The sequence below is a fragment of the Leguminivora glycinivorella genome, chromosome 4 (assembly GCF_023078275.1).
Source record: "Leguminivora glycinivorella isolate SPB_JAAS2020 chromosome 4, LegGlyc_1.1, whole genome shotgun sequence".
Taxonomy (NCBI): domain Eukaryota; kingdom Metazoa; phylum Arthropoda; class Insecta; order Lepidoptera; family Tortricidae; genus Leguminivora; species Leguminivora glycinivorella.
The window spans coordinates 23,995,904-24,015,355 of NC_062974.1; the positions used below are offsets into that span (position 1 = coordinate 23,995,904).

Below are 19,452 nucleotides of genomic sequence, written 5' to 3' on the forward strand. Positions count from 1 at the left end.
AAGATCCGAAATATCCGGATCCGAAAAATCGGCGGATCTTGCAAACCCTATCCATACCTCTCTATGGAGCGTCATCTCATCATTCAGTTGCATTCCTTTCATATCGTCCCTCACGCAGTCCATCCACCCTTTGAATTGAAATGAGCTACATCGGTTTTATTTGGCTGTATAAAGGTCGATAAATGAAATTGTTGGACAATAGAATGGACAGCATATCGTCAGACTTTGAGTGCAACCGTCCCAGTTTATATTTAAAAGATCTTTATGGCGCGACGCGATAGCTATTTAGAACACTCGCCAAAACTTTAACGTCATTAACCTCAACCGCACTGTTATGTGCAGTTGAAAAAGTGAACATCTACAAAAGGAACAATTGCACAAGTTTTCTTGTCCACTATTATTTTAACTACAGCTCAAACAAAGGAGCTATCATTGCAGCCATAGAGATGCAGAAACTCATCAAGTCATCATTTTGTTATTGTTGCATCCAGTTTTTCCATTAGGTAAACCATATTAAAGGCCTAAAACGTGAACAGTCGCACGCAGCTACAGCCCAATATCATTTGTGCATTCCATGGTTAACGATGACGTGTCGCATACCTACGGGCTGAGCATTTCTTTTTTTTTTGCCACTTTTATGAAGTGTGATATTTTTGAAAAAAAAACTATTTCTACTCAGAATTACTAGCTTTTTCAATCCTAGTAGTTAAAAAAATTGTCCCATACGATTTTTTCTTATTTTGTTACCATTTTCCGTACATGTTGTATGGGGTAACAAAAGAGGAAGGTAACAAAAATGTATGGAAATTCTGGGACACTTTTTGTCTCCCAGTGAGATTGAAAGTACTCGTGATTCTGAGTAAGTACAATGGACCTAAAATAAAAATAAATATATTGGCAAAAAAAAAGAAATGCTCGGCTACGAAGGGTTTCAAAGCGGTTTGACCTTGTTCAATGTATAGCCAACGGAAAATTATTGATAAGTATGATCATACCTCGCAGTTTGCAAGTGGAGAACAGTATTCTCCCCCTCATAAGTGTAAGCTGCAGTTACATTGGCGTAAGTCTGTGGTAGATTCGAGGACAGCATGTATCCATGACCTCCACAAGATGTTCGGCAGCGCTCCACTAGTATTGAAGTGTCTGCTGTGGTTGTGGCCTTGAGACAGCAGGAAAGGGCGTGCAGCTGGTGATGAGAAAGAACATTAAATATAGATTAGCATTTCCAAGTTTCTTGCTTGAGAAAAAAGGCGGAGCCTGTCACTGTGCAAACCATCTGATTGTAGGTTAATATGCCAAGTTCTTAACCCTTAGACTGCCGAAAATTGCACATAAGTGCATTGCTACATCCCGTCGATTAACCCTCAAATTTTCCTCAAAGTTCAAATGACACGCCGCTTATATCGCGTTTGGCGTTCATAGGTTAGAAAGATCAGTCCGATCTCATGATCTACAAATGGTTTTCCCTGAAGAAATCCAGTGGGGGACAAATCGTTAAAAAAATGCCAGAAATTCCCTTTCAATTCGTACAGTAACGGTAACAATTGTCGGTCCTAATCAAAGATACGTAACAAAATTACAACACTTTACAAGTTACCTCAGCCAAGTTCTCCAGGTTCCCGGTGGCTAGCTCATCGTTGACCTTCTTGTAAATAGTCCACAGTCGGTAGCAGTTCATGTAGTACGCGTGGCTGGTTGCTATGGACACGAACAGCTTGTGCTGCTGCGTCACGTAGTCGAGGATCTGGGGCTCTGGTTCACTGGAACAATGTCACATAGTTTTACTATATCAGTTTCAGAAAATCGTACGTAATTCTTATGTCCGAATTCATTAAACTATAACTACACATCTTCATCAGCAGTAGCAGTTAACCCATAGGTTCAAGGGCAGATCCAGCTCTGTACTCAGGGTGGAGGTCACGTGGTCGATTTGTATGCCCAGCCGTAATCAAATACTAAATCACTAACTAACACACACAGTTGTATCTTTTAAGGCTCATCTCCCATCATAAGATCGATCTTTCCATTAAAAAAATATTTGTAAGTATCGAAATGAAAGTCAGTTGAAAGGGTTGACCTTATAGACATAGACATAGACATAGACATTTTATTAATAATATTATAAATATTACACGTTCATCAGGGACGCAGAAAAATTTTTAACAGCAATTAAATTAAGATTATTACAATTTCAGTCTAGTTATAATTTCGAATATTTAATTGAAAGATGCATTCATTGATTATATTACATATGATATGTCATTTAGATTTGTTAATTTGATTTTATACATAATTATTATTTTAAGATCGAATTCTAATATAAGTTATTATATATATTCCTTATCATAATGAAGTTACTTACTTAGGTTTAGGTTGCGACTGCCTCCGAACAGCCGCATACCGCGTGGCGATGGTAACTGCCTTGCCGAGGCAGTTGCCCATGAGGCACAGGATAGTCATTCTGATGTAGACCATGGTTCCGTAGATTAGCTTGCTGTTGGGTCCTGACACGAATGTGCCATCCTGGAATAGAACAAACTAGATTTAGACACACAAAACATGACCCAACCTGAATGGAAAAATCTTCTTCATTGTCAGATTTAATTATGGATCACTTGATCTGAGACATATCTCTCCCTCTAAAGTTTGACGACCGGTCTCGCCTAGCGTGTAGTGACCCTGCCTGCTAAGCCGCGATACCGAATTCGAATCCAGGTAAGGGCATTTATTTGTGCGATGAGCACAGATATTTGTTCCTGAGTCATGGATGTTTTCTATGCATATATTTAAATATTATATATATCGTTGTCTGAGTAGTGGGACAGTCAATCTGTGAAAGAATGTCCTATAGTATTTATTATTGTCATACTTATACCGCAGCACAGTCTCGTTACTTTATTACAGAAATCTGCAACTTACTATTTAGCTTTCTAGAGGTATATAAAGCAACGCGCAACGCAACGTACCAGTCACATCCGAAATTTATTTGTAAGAAGAGCATCTTAGATACTTGAGCCTTCGACAGTCTCAGCATCCTATCCCTAGGGATCCTATGGTTCTCAAAGCCCAAGAACCCGTTATTGACAGTGTTGAAGCCCAGTTTAGCTCCGATCTCTCCCAGCTTCACTCCCTTCATAGGCATGTGGGTTTCTAGGTCTCGGATCTGGATGAAGACGGACTAAATGCTGGATTTTCAGTCATTTTAACATTCTCAGTCTCTTACTTTTCAGAAATTCAGGAATCATTGTTACCTACAGATGTTGTAATTTACCCCATCACGTTCAAACTCAAACTAAATTTTCAGTGTAATGTTTGATCCGTCATATCCTAAACCAGTGTGGGCAATGCTCAATCTTTACTAATCTCATCTTACCTTCTTCATCTGAGAATACTTCATCAGCATCCTATCTCTAGGTATCCTATGGTTCTCAAATCCCAAGAACCCATTATTGACAGTGTTGAAGCCCAGCTTGGCTCCTATCTCTCCCAGCTTCACTCCCTTCATTGGCATGTGGGTTTCTAAGTCCCGGATCTGGACGATGAAGGGCTGGATGCCGCAGCTTTTGCCCCGGTTGTAGGTGTGAGCCATCACGACGCAGTGGTTCGCTGTGTGGGCCACTGAAACAGAATAAAGTAAGGATTAATTATCAGCCAGCCGGTTTAGCTAAAGGACACAATCGTTCACGATTCGGTATGTCGGTACGATACGTGGATCAAGAAACTCAATTTTCTGTCGCTCCAATATGGTAAAACGATAGAGAGAGATATTTAACTACGATAAGTTAAGGGGTGCCATCGATTCACAAATTTACACTCGTCAAACGCTCTCGGTTTGGTTGATATCGATATGGCTAAGACATAAGGACAGAGTGCCACAAAATAGTTTCATCTCGGTTGTTAGCGACTTTCAGCCCTAATAATCTCAATTATTTTAAAACAGAAAATACAACATATCTATGTAGGTTGCATGTACAACATATGTCTCATAGGTATCACTGCATTCACATTCACGGCCACGGCTATTTTTTTGTTTTTTTTTTAAGTCAGGCATTGTTGAATGTTTTTTGGCAGCTACTTATTTACATCAAAACAATTTCATAGTGCCTATTAATAGTTATAAGAGTTAGAACCTAACATTATAACAGGTATTTTTTCCTATTATCACGTTGATAAAATTAGATACGTTGATGGTTTTGAATTTGTAAGTACCTTATGAGTGAGATATTAGATATGATAAAACTGTGCAAAAGTCAACAAAACAAACAAATTTAGGTCTGATTACCCGGATACCGGATAGGTGCCGATAAGGATGATGACTATTGTAAAATACTAGAAAACATCTTGAAAATGTCTTCGATAAGAGCGACAGTTACTCATGAAATAAAATTATATACGAGTAGTATCGGGTAACGGTAACGGTATCGCGCGCATTGAATGTACAATACGAGTACATCGCGACGTTGCGAACCCTTTACATAAATTTATATTATTTAACTATGGTTGACTATTTTTTCTTGTAATATTATGTGAGTAATTTTCGCTCATTGTAATTTTTCCTTAGTCACCCCTTTAACCACGAACGCCGTAAAGGGTCCGATACGTCGGAGTATGTTATAAATGAATTATAAGCGGTATAATTTCCACTAGTTTTATTTCATAACATAGGTATACTTAGGAATTTAATAAAAATAACTTACGTCCTCCAGGCCACCACTTGTAAGCCGTCAACTTGGGGCTGTTCAGAACGAACTCTTCAGTCTTGGGGTCATATTCGGCCGTCGTCTCCAGACCACGGATGAATGTGCCGTGGCCTAACTCGGTCTGAAAAAGCATAGTGAGCTATCTAAGATACTTGTTAATGGTCTGGAAGGCACTGATCACAGGTATCATTTCCTGTCAAAATTGGGATAAGTACTTAAATTCCCAAATTGGAGTCTTGGATTGCACTGCACGTACCAACTACCAGCAGCAGTATGCGATATGCGTCTCTACTTGGATCCACGAAGGAAAGAATCAAGGATCTTTAAAGGACTGAAAGAACGAGTAGTGCAACAGCGTCTGATGAATTGATGATGTCCTAACCTGAGTATTAAATCCTTGATTTTGTATAAGTACCTGAGCATACGTCCCAATAATTTCCATATTCCTGATCTTCGGCAGCCAGTATTCCTGCTGCTCCTCATCCCCCTGCCCTGTGATGACGTTGGTGAACATGGAATAGTGCAGCATCAGAGGAGAGTTGTCCTTGAAGATGGCTGAGGATATCGTGGTGCGGAGGGCTAACCTGAAAACCAATTGAGGTCCTATTAAAGTTATGGCGGTCAATTCGTATGTAAACACTTTTTTTTCTGCTAATTTTAAGGTGGCTCGCTTTCCATACAAAAAACATCTACCATTTATTTAGTCACCGCACACTACAACTAAATAAAAATATGCGCATACATCTACTATACATTATCCATCGTCGCAGTATTGAACGAAATACATTGTTTCATACAGAAATCATGGACAAATTCATGTGAATTTTTTATTAATTTTACGAAAATGTGCGTGCCAAATTTTGTGTACAGACACAGAGCCGTCATATTTCGCGCATTTTTAGTTGACATTGTCATCAGTGACACTTGGCTCTTGACAAGTAATTATTTAAAGATATTGGTTTACTTAACTCAAGCAGACTCAGAAATAATGACGCATTTTGTCAATAAAGATACATATCGTGTATTTCGACACTGCTAGTGTAAATCGAAATGGCGTCTCGGTCAAACGCATTGACTATGAAGCAGAAGATCTCGAGTTCCATTCCGGAGTCTTTTTTAATCATTTGAACTTTTTTTGGATTTATTAAGTTTTTTTTTATATTTTTTAATAGAATAAATATTCTATTAAAAAAGACTCTTACTATATTTCTTTCCTATTTTTTATTTTGATACAAAAGTACAATACAATCTTTATTGTGCCTTTGTTGATAAAATAAAATATTACACGTCAGGTCAGGTACATAGGTCATAGTGTGGGCATAGTATTAGTAATGTGCTGACTTCCTTACATTTACTGAGCTAGTTGACCTATGTTATTGTTGTGTGAATGTTTTTCTTCAACAACTAAATAGTTATATATATGAATATGTATGTAGGTATGTGGGTAGCTTTTGCACATTGTAATTTTTCCTCAGTCACCCGTTGAGCTCAGAGACCACGAACGCTGTAGTGTTCGAAACGTCGGGATGAATTGTAAAATCATTATACACGATTTAAATCCCGGGATTCTAAAAACTTTTTGTATTTTTTTTGGATATAAATTTCGTATTTTTTATTGACCGAGCAAGAATGGAGAGCCGAAGGTATCAATTTTATCTTAGAGAACATATTGATTTTTTAACCGTCGCCTCATATCTCAAGAAGGACGGTTATCAAGTCGTCTGTATGTTTTTTTTTTTTTTTTTTTAATGTTTGTTCCTCGATATCTCCGTCGTTACTGGACCGATTTTGAAATTTTTTTTTTAATTGAATGTATATGCATACAGATTGGTCCCATTTTTCTCAGAACCCAGTTCTGATGATGGGATCCTGGAGAAATCGAGGGAACTCCTCGAATCTGAAAGGCATACATATAGTGATTTTTGTGTTTTTAAAGGAACAGCATGCATTTAGGTACGGAACAGTGACATTTGGTGCAGTGGAAGTGCTGATGATGGCCAGAATAGAACTCTTCAAATCTGAACGGCACGCTTATAGTGACTTTGGTATTTTTATAAGAACAGCATGCACTTTCATCCAGAACAGTGACATTTGGTGCAGCGGAATTGCTGATGATGGTCAGAACCGAACTCCTCAAATCTGAACGGCACGCTTATAGTGACTTTGCCATTTTTATAAGAACAGCATGCGCTTACGTCTAGAACAGTGACATTTGGTACAGTGGAACTGCTGATGGTCAGAACCGAACTCCTCAAATCTGAACGGCACGCTTATAGTGACTTTGGTATTTTTATAAGAACAGCATGCACTTGCGTCCAGAACAGTGACATTTGGTGCAGTGGAACTGCTGATGATAGTCAGAACCGTACTCCTCAAATCTGAACGGCACACTCATAAGTGACTTTGGTATTTTTGCAAGAAAAGCATGCATTTAAGTTCAGAACAGTGACATTTATTTATTTAGTTATGTTTGTTAAGCATATTGAGTTTTCAAGTCAAAGTTTGTCAAGCTTCGATTTCTTATAATATAACATCGGATTCATGAGGAATTGAGGAAACTCCTCAAACCTTAACGTTATACGTATATTCATTTATGTTGCCATCTAATAATTAAAGCATTAAAAGCAGTTTTAAAAAATACCTACACATTTCTACCTACATAATCCAACATTCGCAAGTAACTTTCACCAGAACCCGAAAGGCGACGGTTTTTTTTTCTTAAAAATTATTTATTGTCATTTTGATTTTCTATTTATTAAGTTGAGATATAAAACACAACTTTTAATACCCTCGTTAAATATATTATATTCTCGAAATTACTCCTTAGATAAAAAAAGTCCACTTGAGTTTTTAAAGCACTACGATACTCAGTTAACTATTGCATTTTTTGAGTTGCAGGCGTCCATAGGTTACGGTGACCGCTTTCCATCAGGCGGACCGTATGCTTGTTTGCCACCGACGTAGTATTAAAAAAAAAAAGAGAGAAAAAGTCCTGGATTCGAACCCAGTACTTCCATGCAAATCATGCGATAACACGTATTTACCGCAAGGCTATTTAAACAAGCTGACGCCGCGTGAAATTATCGACTAGAAAGAATACAAAAACACTGTTTGTATGTGTGAGTGGTACTTAAAAATAGTGTAAAATAGTAAATTTATCTACATTAAGGGGATTAACGTTACAATGAGAAGTTGAATGTATGTTGTAATACGTCAATTTTAATATTAAATGTTCGCGAAGCATAATTGAAAGTATATAAATGCCTGTACGACTCCACAAAAAAAATAAGACCGGTAATTTGCAGATTAACGCCATCTAACGCAGTCTGAGCTTCGGGTAACCTAGGCGAGCCACCTTAAGGTACAGAGGGGTAACATGAACTAGTTCAGTGGACAATATATGGAACCCAACTCAAGTTAGGCCGGCAACAGACAGTCTTAAAATTCATAATCTGAAAAAGAAGATTTGTATACAATCTGTCAGATCAATCTGAAAATTCATAATAAGAGTATGTGTGGATGGACTGTGGACAATTGTATGGAATTCCGTGCAATATGATTTTTCAGATTATAAATTTTAAGATTGTCTATTGCCGACGTTAATAATAGCGTAAAACATGGAATATATTTCGATTAGTTGAAAATTGAAATCACCCGCCAGTCGAAATTGACCCGAAGTCGAACCAGGAGCCTGTAGGTTCTGAACAGTACTATCGACATAACCGCCTTCGTGTTTTTGACCTTTACGAAGTTTAAGGCATTTTCTCTCAATGTTCAATTGTTCATGGACGAGAAACTCAAAAAGAATCATGACATTTTCTCAAATAACCTAACCACAAAATTTTGACCGCGACCTTGTGGACCGATTTTCATGAAACATGGCTAAGAACACTCCCGACTAATACAGCTTTCAAATAAAAAAAACTAAATCGAAATCGGTTCATCCATTCAGGAGCTACGATGCCACAGACAGACACACACACAGACAGACAAACAGACAGACAGACAGACATACAGACAGACGGACAGACAGACACGTCAAACTTATAACACCCCGTCGTTTTTTCGTCGGGGGTTAAAAAAAAATAAAAGACACCGATATGATATTTAGGAATAACCTAACCACAAAATTAAAATTTTGAAAAAACCCCCGACCGCGACATAGTTGACCGATTTTCATGAAACATGGCTAAGAACACTCCCGACTAACTCAGCTTTCAGACAAAAAAAACTAAATCAAAATCCGTTCATCCGTTCGGGAGCTACGATGCCACAGACAGGCACACACACAGACAGACAAACAGACAGACAGACAGACACGTCAAACTTATAACACCCCTTCGTTTTTGCGTCGGGGTTAAAAATTAACAAGTGTCGTGGGTCAAAGTAAATAAACATTTGCGAAAGTCACCTTGTCCATGACCTGGTGAGGTAGTAACTAGTAATACGTAGGTAAAGGTAGTGGCTTAAAATTTTATTTTAATACCTATTTTTCGAGTCTCAGGGTAGCCAAATGCACAAACGCTTTATCGCTCGTTAAATCGTAGCCAGCTATCTATCGCTCTTCCGTATATTGGCGCGATAGCGTCAACGATTGTCATTTCGGCAACCCCGGCAGGTCCTTCACATTCAGTTAACTTTGTCTAAGAAGTACATGAGTACTTAGAATTCAGGTAAGAGTCAGTAAACACACACCTTTCAGTGGGAACAGATGCAACATCCCTAAAGGAGTAGGGGTTAGGGGTGTACCTGGCTTTCTCCTCCACGTGAAGGTTTTCATCCAGGTTACCCAGCGCCTGGTGCAGGATAATCGTCTTTCGCACTACGTTCTCATAACGCTCCTTGTGACTAAAGTCTTCTTCAAGTCTTAAGTCCTTCACATTCAGTTACCTTTGTATTAGTATAGGAAGATATACCTAGCTCTGGTGCTTCACGTTCAGTACTTTGTATTGGCATAGGTACCTAAATAGTCTAGTCCTGATAGTTCAGTACCATGTATATTATGCATAATTAGCTTTCTCCTCCTCGTTAAGGTTGTTATCATCCAGGTTACCCAGCGCCTGGTGCAGGATAACCGTCTTTCGCACTGAGTTCTCATACCGCTCCTGGTGTCTAAAGTCTTCTTCAAGTCTTAAGTCCTTCACATTCAGTTACCTTTGTATTAGTATAGGAAGATATACCTAGCTCTGGTGCTTCACGTTCAGTACTTTGTATTGGCATAGGTACCTAAATAGTCTAGTCCTGATAGTTCAGTACCATGTATATTATGCATATTTGGCTTTCTCCTCCTCGTTAAGGTTGTTCTCATCCAGGTTACCCAGCGCCTGGTGCAGGATAACCTTCTTTCGCACTGCGTTCTCATACCGCTCCTTGTGTCTAAAGTCTTCTTCAAGTCTTAAGTCCTTTGCCAAGTAAGTTACCGGCTTGTCTCAGGTCCTTCGCGTTCTGTACATTGTATTGGCATACCTTTTTTTTGACGGAGCGGGAACGCACGATGTGTGGGACTCGCCGTTTCTTTCCCCTCCCCTAGCGAGAGGGGGAAACTTGGCCCTACCCACTAAACCCACTCCGGCGTTTCATCCTCTCTGCCGTTCGTGAGGACGCGCTGGGATCGATGTATGTTCATCATCAATACCTAGCTAGTCCTGGGGGGTTACCATGACGTGCTAAAGCCGTTCAGTTTAGGTTGAGAGAGAGGGACGGAGCTATGTAACTGCTAAAGCTGTTTCCCTTTCTCTCAACCTAAACTGAACGTCTTTAATACGTCATGGTAACCCCCCTGATCGTTCAGTACCATGCATACCTGGGTGGCTAGCCGAATGGCACAATCGCTCACGAAACGCTCACGAAACGAAGCGCTAGTAGATATCTATCTCTATCGCGCTTGCGTATTGGCGCGACAGAGCCAGCGGCGTATCGCTTTCGTTTGGCGTCGGAGAAATGCCATTCGGCTACGGGGCCTGGCTTTCTCCTCCACGCCGCGTTCTCATACCGCTGTCTGTTGTTAAGTTATTTTTCGAGTCTCAGGTTTTTCACATTCAGTTACCTTTGTCTAAGAAGTACAGGAGTACTTAGAAGGCAGTAAACAAACACCTTTCAATGAGAATAGGTGCAACATCATACGTACCTGGCTTTCTCCTCCACGTTAAGGTTATTCTCATCCAGGTTTCCCAAGGCCTGATGCAGGATAACCGCCTTCCGCACTGCGTTCTCATACCGCTCCTTGTGGCTCAGATATTCTTCGGGAATTTCATCTCTTAGTCCTTTGACGTTCAGGACTCTGTTCTCTGGAAAAAAGTATTATATTTTTTGTGGATTGCATAGTTTGAGAAATTAGAGCAAGTTAGAGAGACCGGAACACCACGCTGCGCGCTAAGACCCAAATAATGGACGTAGCTCGGAAAGCTGCTAAGTTGAAATGGGACGGGGCTGGTCATGTCTGCTGAATGCCGGACGACTTGTGGGCTAAGATAACCACGAAGTGGTAGCCCCACGAGTCAAGCCGGGGATCCGGCAGACCACATCGGCTGAGTGGTTGGCCAGACATAGCACTTAACAGAGACGAATGGAAAAAGAGGGGGAGGCCTTTGCCCAGCAGTGGGACACAGCAGGCTCCTAATAATAATAGAGAGACTTTCAAGCGTCTGGTAGGGGTTACGGCCGGCGGAAATGGTCTCTTATCAATCAATTCCTAGCAGTATTTTCTAACACATATACACGGTGTAACATGAGAGAACCGAAAGATTTTAGCTAGGCAAAATCAGCCTTGATCATTTAAGGTTTTTTTTTTAATAAACCTTGTGGCAAAGAATGGCCGTCGGGTCATACTAGCTAATTAGGTGGTCGATACTAACTCTATAATTATCAATCAATCAATTATTTATTCGTGATAACTACAAAATTGACAAGTAAGAAAACAGAAACAGCAAATAAAAGATATAAGTTATCACATTAAACATATAAGTTACCACAAAATAATAACTAATATCCCAAATATCGATAATTAGTATCCCAAAGTTTCATCCTTGTTAAAATTAGGAATGTCTGGCGGCTTTGGGCTCTTGCTTTAATAGGTACCTATTAGTTATGGCGCAATTTCATTAGTCGATAGACTCGATAGGGCCCGCATGCGGGGTAGGTGCGAGAGATTTCTGGAACGCGTGCCACAGGGTCCGCATTCGGCGAAACGTTTTCATTGGGCGATAGGGTCCGCATTCGAGGTGCGAGAAATTTCTGGAACGCATCCCACAGGGCCCGCATTCGGGAAATTAAATAGTAATAGTAGCTTTCGTTGGTTGTTATCTCGCCTGCGGGGAGTCGCCGTATAATGCTGTATACCGAACGAGTTATCGACTAATGAAATTGCGCCATTATGTAGCTACAGGTACAGTCAAGTGTAAAAATATGGGTGTACACATCTTACTCAAAAATATGTCCCATAGCATCTTAGTCCGGTGTAATAGAGCGTAGTACCATATTTCAGCAATTCCCGTCAACTTTGTACAATGCCACGTCAGCAAATTTTAATTGATCCTATTTTGTTACCAACATTTAGTAATATAATTCGACTTTCGTAAGATATATACAGGATAATTGTTATAATTAAGAAAATATAGATACTAGAGAACCTTAATGACGAAAGAAAACTTAATAAAATCTCAATTCATCAACAAAATCTTGGTAACAAAATAGGAATTAATAAAAACAAATTTAACTTTTCCCTTAATTTTTGTACAAAGTTGACGGGAATTGCTGATTTATGAGACGATTTTTTTTGCTTCATATTTTTGTACTTGACTGATGTACTAGTTTTATTATGTTACCGTACCGATATTAACAAACATTTACACAGCACAATAATATTTATCATTCGAGTGGCTCCACCATTTAAGTAGGTATGCAGAGTTCTCCAAACAATAATGGCAGCGATATTGACGGTTTAAATATCGAACTTAGATTTAACAACGTTTATTAACCCATACCAAAGAGGATCAAGTATTATAGAGAGTTACTGTCAAAGTAAAATGTGTAATCAGTAATCACAGTGCATACACTGCCATCTCTCGTGTGTGTGTGGATTGAGTGAGCACCTTCCGAAAATAAAAAAAAATATGCTGATCATTTAGTAAAAGTTCTAAAACAATTGTAAAACGAATCTCTGAATTTGTAAAAAGATAAATCAAAAGATACAGCCATTAACATGTGCTCACTCAGTTCTCACAAACTACCAACGAAAACAGTGAATATATTCAACATTTAGTAAAAAATAGGCCAACCTACCTCTATAAATATTAGATCACCTAGTGACGTATTAAATTTTTTACAATTAGTTTCTTATGCTCACTCAATCCACACACTTTTGAAAAGCCGAATTTTGATGAAAAACATAAGATTTAGACCGCTATTATATGTGTATAGTTTAGTAAAAGTGAAATGGGAATTTGTAAAATACAAAACGAACCACTAACGTGTCAGGTTTTTTTATAATAAATTTTTGTAAGTGCTCACTCAGTCCACACGTTTTGAGAAAGTTAAAAATGTAAATATCTTACGATTTGTAGCACCTAAGACACTCGAAAGTACTTCAACATTTAGTAAAAATTTTTACTAAATATCCACCATCTAATATTTTATATTCGTTGTCTGGTTTTAAAGATATTCAGACATAACTTTTCTCATACAAATGTATCAAGTAGGGTGACCACACTATGTCGGCTCCTGATTTTCCCCACCTTCCCATTGTCATATTGAGATTGGGGAGTTTCGTTCAATTTTGATAATAGTTTACCGGATTTGTAAGTGGGAGGGAGAAAAGAATAACTATTTCTCGCTCCCACTTACAAATCCGGTACACTCATCTGTTAGCGCGATTAGATTACCAGGTTCTGGTTTCTTACTAGTGAAGTATTATATTCTTTGTTTCTTACCAATTATCATTCATGTCCTTTTTAATGCATGCATGTCGATATGGTTATTATCCTGACGTCGATAAAAATTACACAATACACATCATCACTAGGCCAAGAACATAACCTAAAAACAGTTTGCAGATGGATAATTAATATGGTATTAGTTTAATATTATCAAAATTGAACGAACGAAACTCCCCAATCTCAATATGACAATGGGAAGGTGGGGAAAATCAGGAGCCGACATAGTGTAGTCACCCTACTTGATACATTTGTATGAGAAAAGTTATGTCTGAATATCTTTAAAACCAGACAACGAATATAAAATATTAGATGGTGGATATTTAGTAAAAATTTTTACTAAATGTTGAAGTACTTTCGAGTGTCTTAGGTGCTACAAATCGTAAGATATTTACATTTTTAACTTTCTCAAAACGTGTGGACTGAGTGAGCACTTACAAAAATTTATTATAAAAAAACCTGACACGTTAGTGGTTCTTAGAACAAATTAAATTATTCTCATTTGAAAATATTTTAATTTGTATTTTTTAAGTAGTAACACTACTATTATACTATAAACATTAAATCTCTCTTCGTTAGCTCGTAATCACATGTGTTGATTCAGTTAGGAGGTCGAACTAGTTTCGGTTCTACCTCAGAGATGGCGGGGGGGGCGCCAAGCCTTCGGTAATTGTGTCATATACTTGGAAATTTCGACCCTTGCTTTCGTGATCCGATGGCCGAGTGGTTTTACAGGCATCCGTCCGGTTAACGGAGTACGCTGGTTCGATTCCAGCTCGGAACACTGGGAGGCCTTGGTCACTTTTTCTTTGTATATGACATTTATTTAACGTTAGTGGTTCGTTTTGTATTTTACAAATCCCATTTCACTTTTACTAAACTATACACATATAATAGCGGTCTAAATCTTATGTTTTTCATCAAAATTCGGCTTTTCAAAAGTGTGTGGATTGAGTGAGCATAAGAAACTATTTGTAAAAAATTTAATACGTCACTAGGTGATCTAATATTTATAGAGGTAGGTTGGCCTATTTTTTACTAAATGTTAGTATATAAATATTATATGTTAAATGAATATATTCACTGTTTTCGTTGGTAGTTTGTGAGAACTGAGTGAGCACATGTTAATGGCTGTATCTTTTGATTTATCTTTTTACAAATTCAGAGATTCGTTTTACAATTGTTTTAGAACTTTTACTAAATGATCAGCATATTTTTTTTTATTTTCGGAAGGTGCTCACTCAATCCACACACACACCCATCTCTCGACACAAGCTTAAAACTTTTGGACCTCCGTTTTGACAATTTGGCCCATATTCTTAGCTTGATATATTATGTGCTAAAATGTCAAATATTAATATTAGCGTCATCTAGTTGAGCGTACCCCAAAGGTGTAATCATCTAGGCCACCGCCGTACCTTTTTCTGTATGGTACTGAGGTACGTTTTTAGGGTTCCGTAGCCAAAATGGCAAAAACGGAACCCTTATAGTTTCGTCATGTCCGTCTGTCCGTCTGTCCGTCTGTCCGTCTGTCCGTCTGTCACAGCCGATTTACTCGGAAACTATAAGTACTACAGTGATGAAATTTGATGGGAATATGTGTTGTATGAACCGCTACAAAATTATGACACTAAATAGTAAAAAAAAAAGAATTGGGGTGGGGCCCCCCATACATGTAACTGAGGGATGAAAATTTTTTTTTTTCGATGTACATACCCGTGTGGGGTATCAATGGAAAGGTCTTTTAAAATGATATAAAGTTTTCTAAAAAACATTTTTCTTAAAGTGAACGGTTTTTGAGATATCAGCTCTCAAAGTCGTAAAAAGTATGTCCCCCCCCCTCTATTTTTATAACTACGGGGTATAAAATTCTAAAAAAAATAGAGGTGATGCATGCTAATTAACTCTTTCAACGATTTTTAGTTTGATCAAAGTATCTCTTATAGTTTTTGAGATAGGTTGATTTAACTGTAATTTTGGTTTGCTGCTACGGAACCCTTTGTGCGCGAGCCCGACTCGCACTTGGCCGGTTTTTTCTTAGACTATCTGTCTATACGGAGTTATATATGTCTTTACCCATACTTAGCCCTTCTCCAGTGGTTTATTTCACCACATGTGACACAGTGACATGCATATGTTATGGACCAAGTGATAAATCGGGCACTATACATAATGCCCGGGCATTATGAATAATGCCCATTGTGAGTGGGCAGTTTGATAATAACTATTCAAATAATTAAATTGCCCGGGCATTATACATAATGCCCATCCTCTGTCGGGCAAAGTAATAATAACACATCGGATAGTTGAATTTTGCCCGGGCATTATACATAATGCCCATCCTCTGTTGGGCAAAGTGATAATAACATATCGAATAGCTGAATTTTGCCCAGGCATTATACATAATGCCCATCCTCTGTTGGGCAAAGTAATAATTCCACACCGAATAGCTGAATTTTGCCCGGGCATTATACATAATGCCCATCCTCTGTTGGGCAAAGTGATAATAACATACCGAATAGCTCAATTTCGCCCGGGAATTATACATAATGCCCGTCCTCTGTTGGGCAGAGTAATAATAAAACATGTAGCAAAGCTAATAGATGAATTGGCGCAGCTTCAGCAGACTTTCGTGCCGATCTGTTCAAGAGACTGTATGCAGTTTCATATCAAACTACAAAGGACACCGTCGCGATCCGCCTGCAGTGCCGTAGGACCTCTCGATGTCAAGGATGGCTAAGATAGGACTTATAATCAATAATTTAGAGTTAAACGACAAGTCCGACATAGGCCGCAGATCAGAGCTCGCTTCGAGCCTTAGTGAGACATAGATGATGTCGGGGGAGGGCGAGAGCCATAAGGCAGAGCTACCGGTAAGCGCTATCATAAAAGTGTACATTCACGCATGGCAAAGATGGTGAAACGCCTAGTTTGTTTAGTAGGTATGACCAAGTGTCCCTTTCTCGCTAGGAGAGGGATAAAATAGCACTTTAGGTGTCAAAAAGCAATTGTTAATAAACTTAGATGATGAACTAGCTCTGCAGAATGCGTACGTAAATGCATGCTGTTCCTTTAAAAATATAAAAATCACTATATTGCCTTTCAGATTTGAGGAGTTCCCTCGATTTCTCCAGGATCCATCATCAGAACTGGGTTCTGATAAAAATGAGACCAATCTGTATGCATATACATTCAATCAAAAAAAATAATTTCTAAATCGGTCCAGTAACGGCGGAGATATCGTGGAACAAACATAAAAAAAAATACAGACGAATTGAGAACCACCTTCCTTGAGATTTAAGGGCGGCGGTTAAAAAGTATGCTTATTCAAGAAAGCGCAATTTACATTTCATTATTTGTCAGGAAACACCCAGTATACTTATTAAACTTATTATCAAATTGCCCAACAATCACGTAGCAGTATCATAATGCCCGGGCAATGTGATAAAAATGGCGTTCATGCAAACTTGTTAAACTTATTATCAAATTGTCCAACAATCACGTAGCAGTATCATAATGCCCGGGCAATGTGATAAAAAACCGGCCAAGAGCGTGTCGGGCCACGCTCAGTGTAGGGTTCCGTAGTTTTCCGTATTTTTCTCAAAAACTACTAAACCTATCAAGTTCAAAACAATTTTCCTAGAAAGTGTTTATAAAGTTCTACTTCTGTGATTTTTCTCATATTTTTTAAACTTATGGTTCAAAAGTTAGAGGGGGGGGGACGCACTTTTTTTTCCTTTAGGAGCGATTATTTCCAAAAATATTAATATTATCAAAAAATGATCTCAGTAAACCCTTATTCATTTTTAAATACCTATCCAACAATATATCACACGCTGGGGTTGGAATGAAAAAAAATATCAGCCCCCACTTTACATGTAAGGGGGGTACCCTAATAAAACATTTTTTTCCATTTTTTATTTTTGCACTTTGTTGGCGTGATTGATATACATATTGGTACCAAATTTCAGCTTTCTAATGCTAACGGTTACTGAGATTATCCGCGGACGGACGGACGGACGGACGGACGGACGGACGGACGGACGGACGGACGGACGGACAGACAGACATGGCGAAACTATAAGGGTTCCTAGTTGACTACGGAACCCTAAAAATGGCGTTCAGAAAAACCTGTTAAACTTATTATCAAATTGCCCAACGATCACGTAGCATTATCATAATGACCGGGCAATGTGATAAAAAATGGCGTCTAGACAATGATTAATCACTTTGCCCAATACAGCTAGGCATTATTCATAATGCCCGGGCATTATACATAATGCCCTTATTAATCACTTGGTCCATAACACATACTTGGCACTCACAACTCTGTGCCAATTTCTGGTTCGATGTTAAGCGTCAATATTTCCTTGTTGAACAGGCAATAAACGGTGAAGTGTGACGGTCGGCGACAATTGTTACTGTGATTGCCCACTAATCTAGCCTACTTATCTCCCTAATTCTATGAAACGATTATCAGCAAAGTAATGCTGTTAGCAGTCGTTAAGCTACTTTCAGTTATTCATTTGTTTTTTATTTATTTAGAGGACAAAGTTATTGTTTGACGCCTCCTCCTATTTAAAAATATCACAATGCAAAAAAATGAACCTCGAGCGTAGCGACTCCATTCATGATTCATTAGGTACCTAAATACAACGATCCCCGCTGATTTTTATAATTGCTCATGTTTCACATTCTAAAATTGTTTACAATACATTAAACTGGGGGTGTAATCAAAATGTAGTATGAGAAGCGTATTCTAATTTATTTAGGTACTACTAAACTTATGAATTTATATGATCAGTCAGTGTCAAAAATGACGTTTCTCGTTCAGAATATATACCTATCACAATAACCTACCTATTATTACAAGCGAAATACGCCTGATTGCGTCTATTCAACCAGTTTGACCACAACATAATCCGGGGGCCTACCATGACGTCCATCCGCCTTGTTACGTCCATATCAAATACGAATTTACAAGTAGGTATGACACATACGAAACATTCGCGGTAGGCCCCCAGTATTATACACAATTCTTACCCAAATCTTTCCGGTACTTTGTAATCTTCTCCCCTCCATCCAGAAAATGTGTCAACTCCCGCACATCGAACGTGCATCTGTCCCTTTCTCTCTGCAGATCTTCATTTACTCTCTTGCTCACAACCATTTTGACGTGCGCGCGACCCGAGATCTAACTATCACTGAATTCACTGAGTTCATTTGTTTACAATGCGCGCGCGTTTATCTCAGAGATAAATTAATTGTGATATGTATTTAATCTTGCGATTTTTAGAGCAAAGTGCGTTCGCAGCTGATCGGACTTCGTACTAGCGGTGAATGAACGTAATAGGAGAAACCGCGAACCGGGTATTAAGGAAGTTTTGTTACGTAACTCCGTCTTGTTAACATTGCAAATCAAAGGAGTATATTTAAGCATGAATTAAATACTTACATGTGTAGTTTATTTATGCTATTGTCCATATTAACAATGGCTGTAAAAGTACAATCATGGAGTTTATGAGTAAAGGATAATTGCAGATGTTTTTATTTATTTATATTTAGAAGAGGACGAGCTTATTAATGTCAGGATTGCGGGAAACTTGGCGAGTATAACAGTTATATTTTAAACAACTAACGTATTGACTATTTAGAAGTCAACTATTTCAACTAAAGCTTAGATTGGAGTATATTGACATACATATGTTTTCCGAAGAAACCTCGATCATCCAGATATTAATCATTAAATACATGAAAAGAAAAGACCCATGCCTCAGGAGCAAATATCGGTCCTTTGATCGGTCCTCATCACATTACATGCT

The 19,452-nt window shown here is 38.5% G+C and overlaps 1 protein-coding gene across 2 annotated transcripts in view; it reads right to left on the reverse strand.

Moving 5' to 3' along the window:
• The window catches only part of LOC125225335 (probable peroxisomal acyl-coenzyme A oxidase 1), a 39,854-nt gene extending 20,949 nt beyond the window's left edge, over positions 1–18,905 (reverse strand). The window contains exons 1-8 of one of the 2 annotated variants that reach the window (XM_048128988.1): positions 18,674–18,905; positions 10,828–10,987; positions 5,116–5,284; positions 4,698–4,821; positions 3,374–3,618; positions 2,363–2,523; positions 1,598–1,760; positions 996–1,186 (exon numbers count right to left, since the gene is read on the reverse strand). In XM_048128988.1, coding sequence (XP_047984945.1) covers positions 996–1,186; positions 1,598–1,760; positions 2,363–2,523; positions 3,374–3,618; positions 4,698–4,821; positions 5,116–5,284; positions 10,828–10,987; positions 18,674–18,800 — 1,340 coding nt within the window. In that variant the 5' untranslated portion in view covers positions 18,801–18,905. Of the gene's footprint in view, positions 1–995; positions 1,187–1,597; positions 1,761–2,362; positions 2,524–3,373; positions 3,619–4,697; positions 4,822–5,115; positions 5,285–9,449; positions 9,582–10,827; positions 10,988–18,673 lie in introns of those variants that run through there. The other variant, XM_048128989.1, reaches the window with a different exon arrangement.
• Between the last annotated feature and the right edge of the window lie 547 nt (positions 18,906–19,452).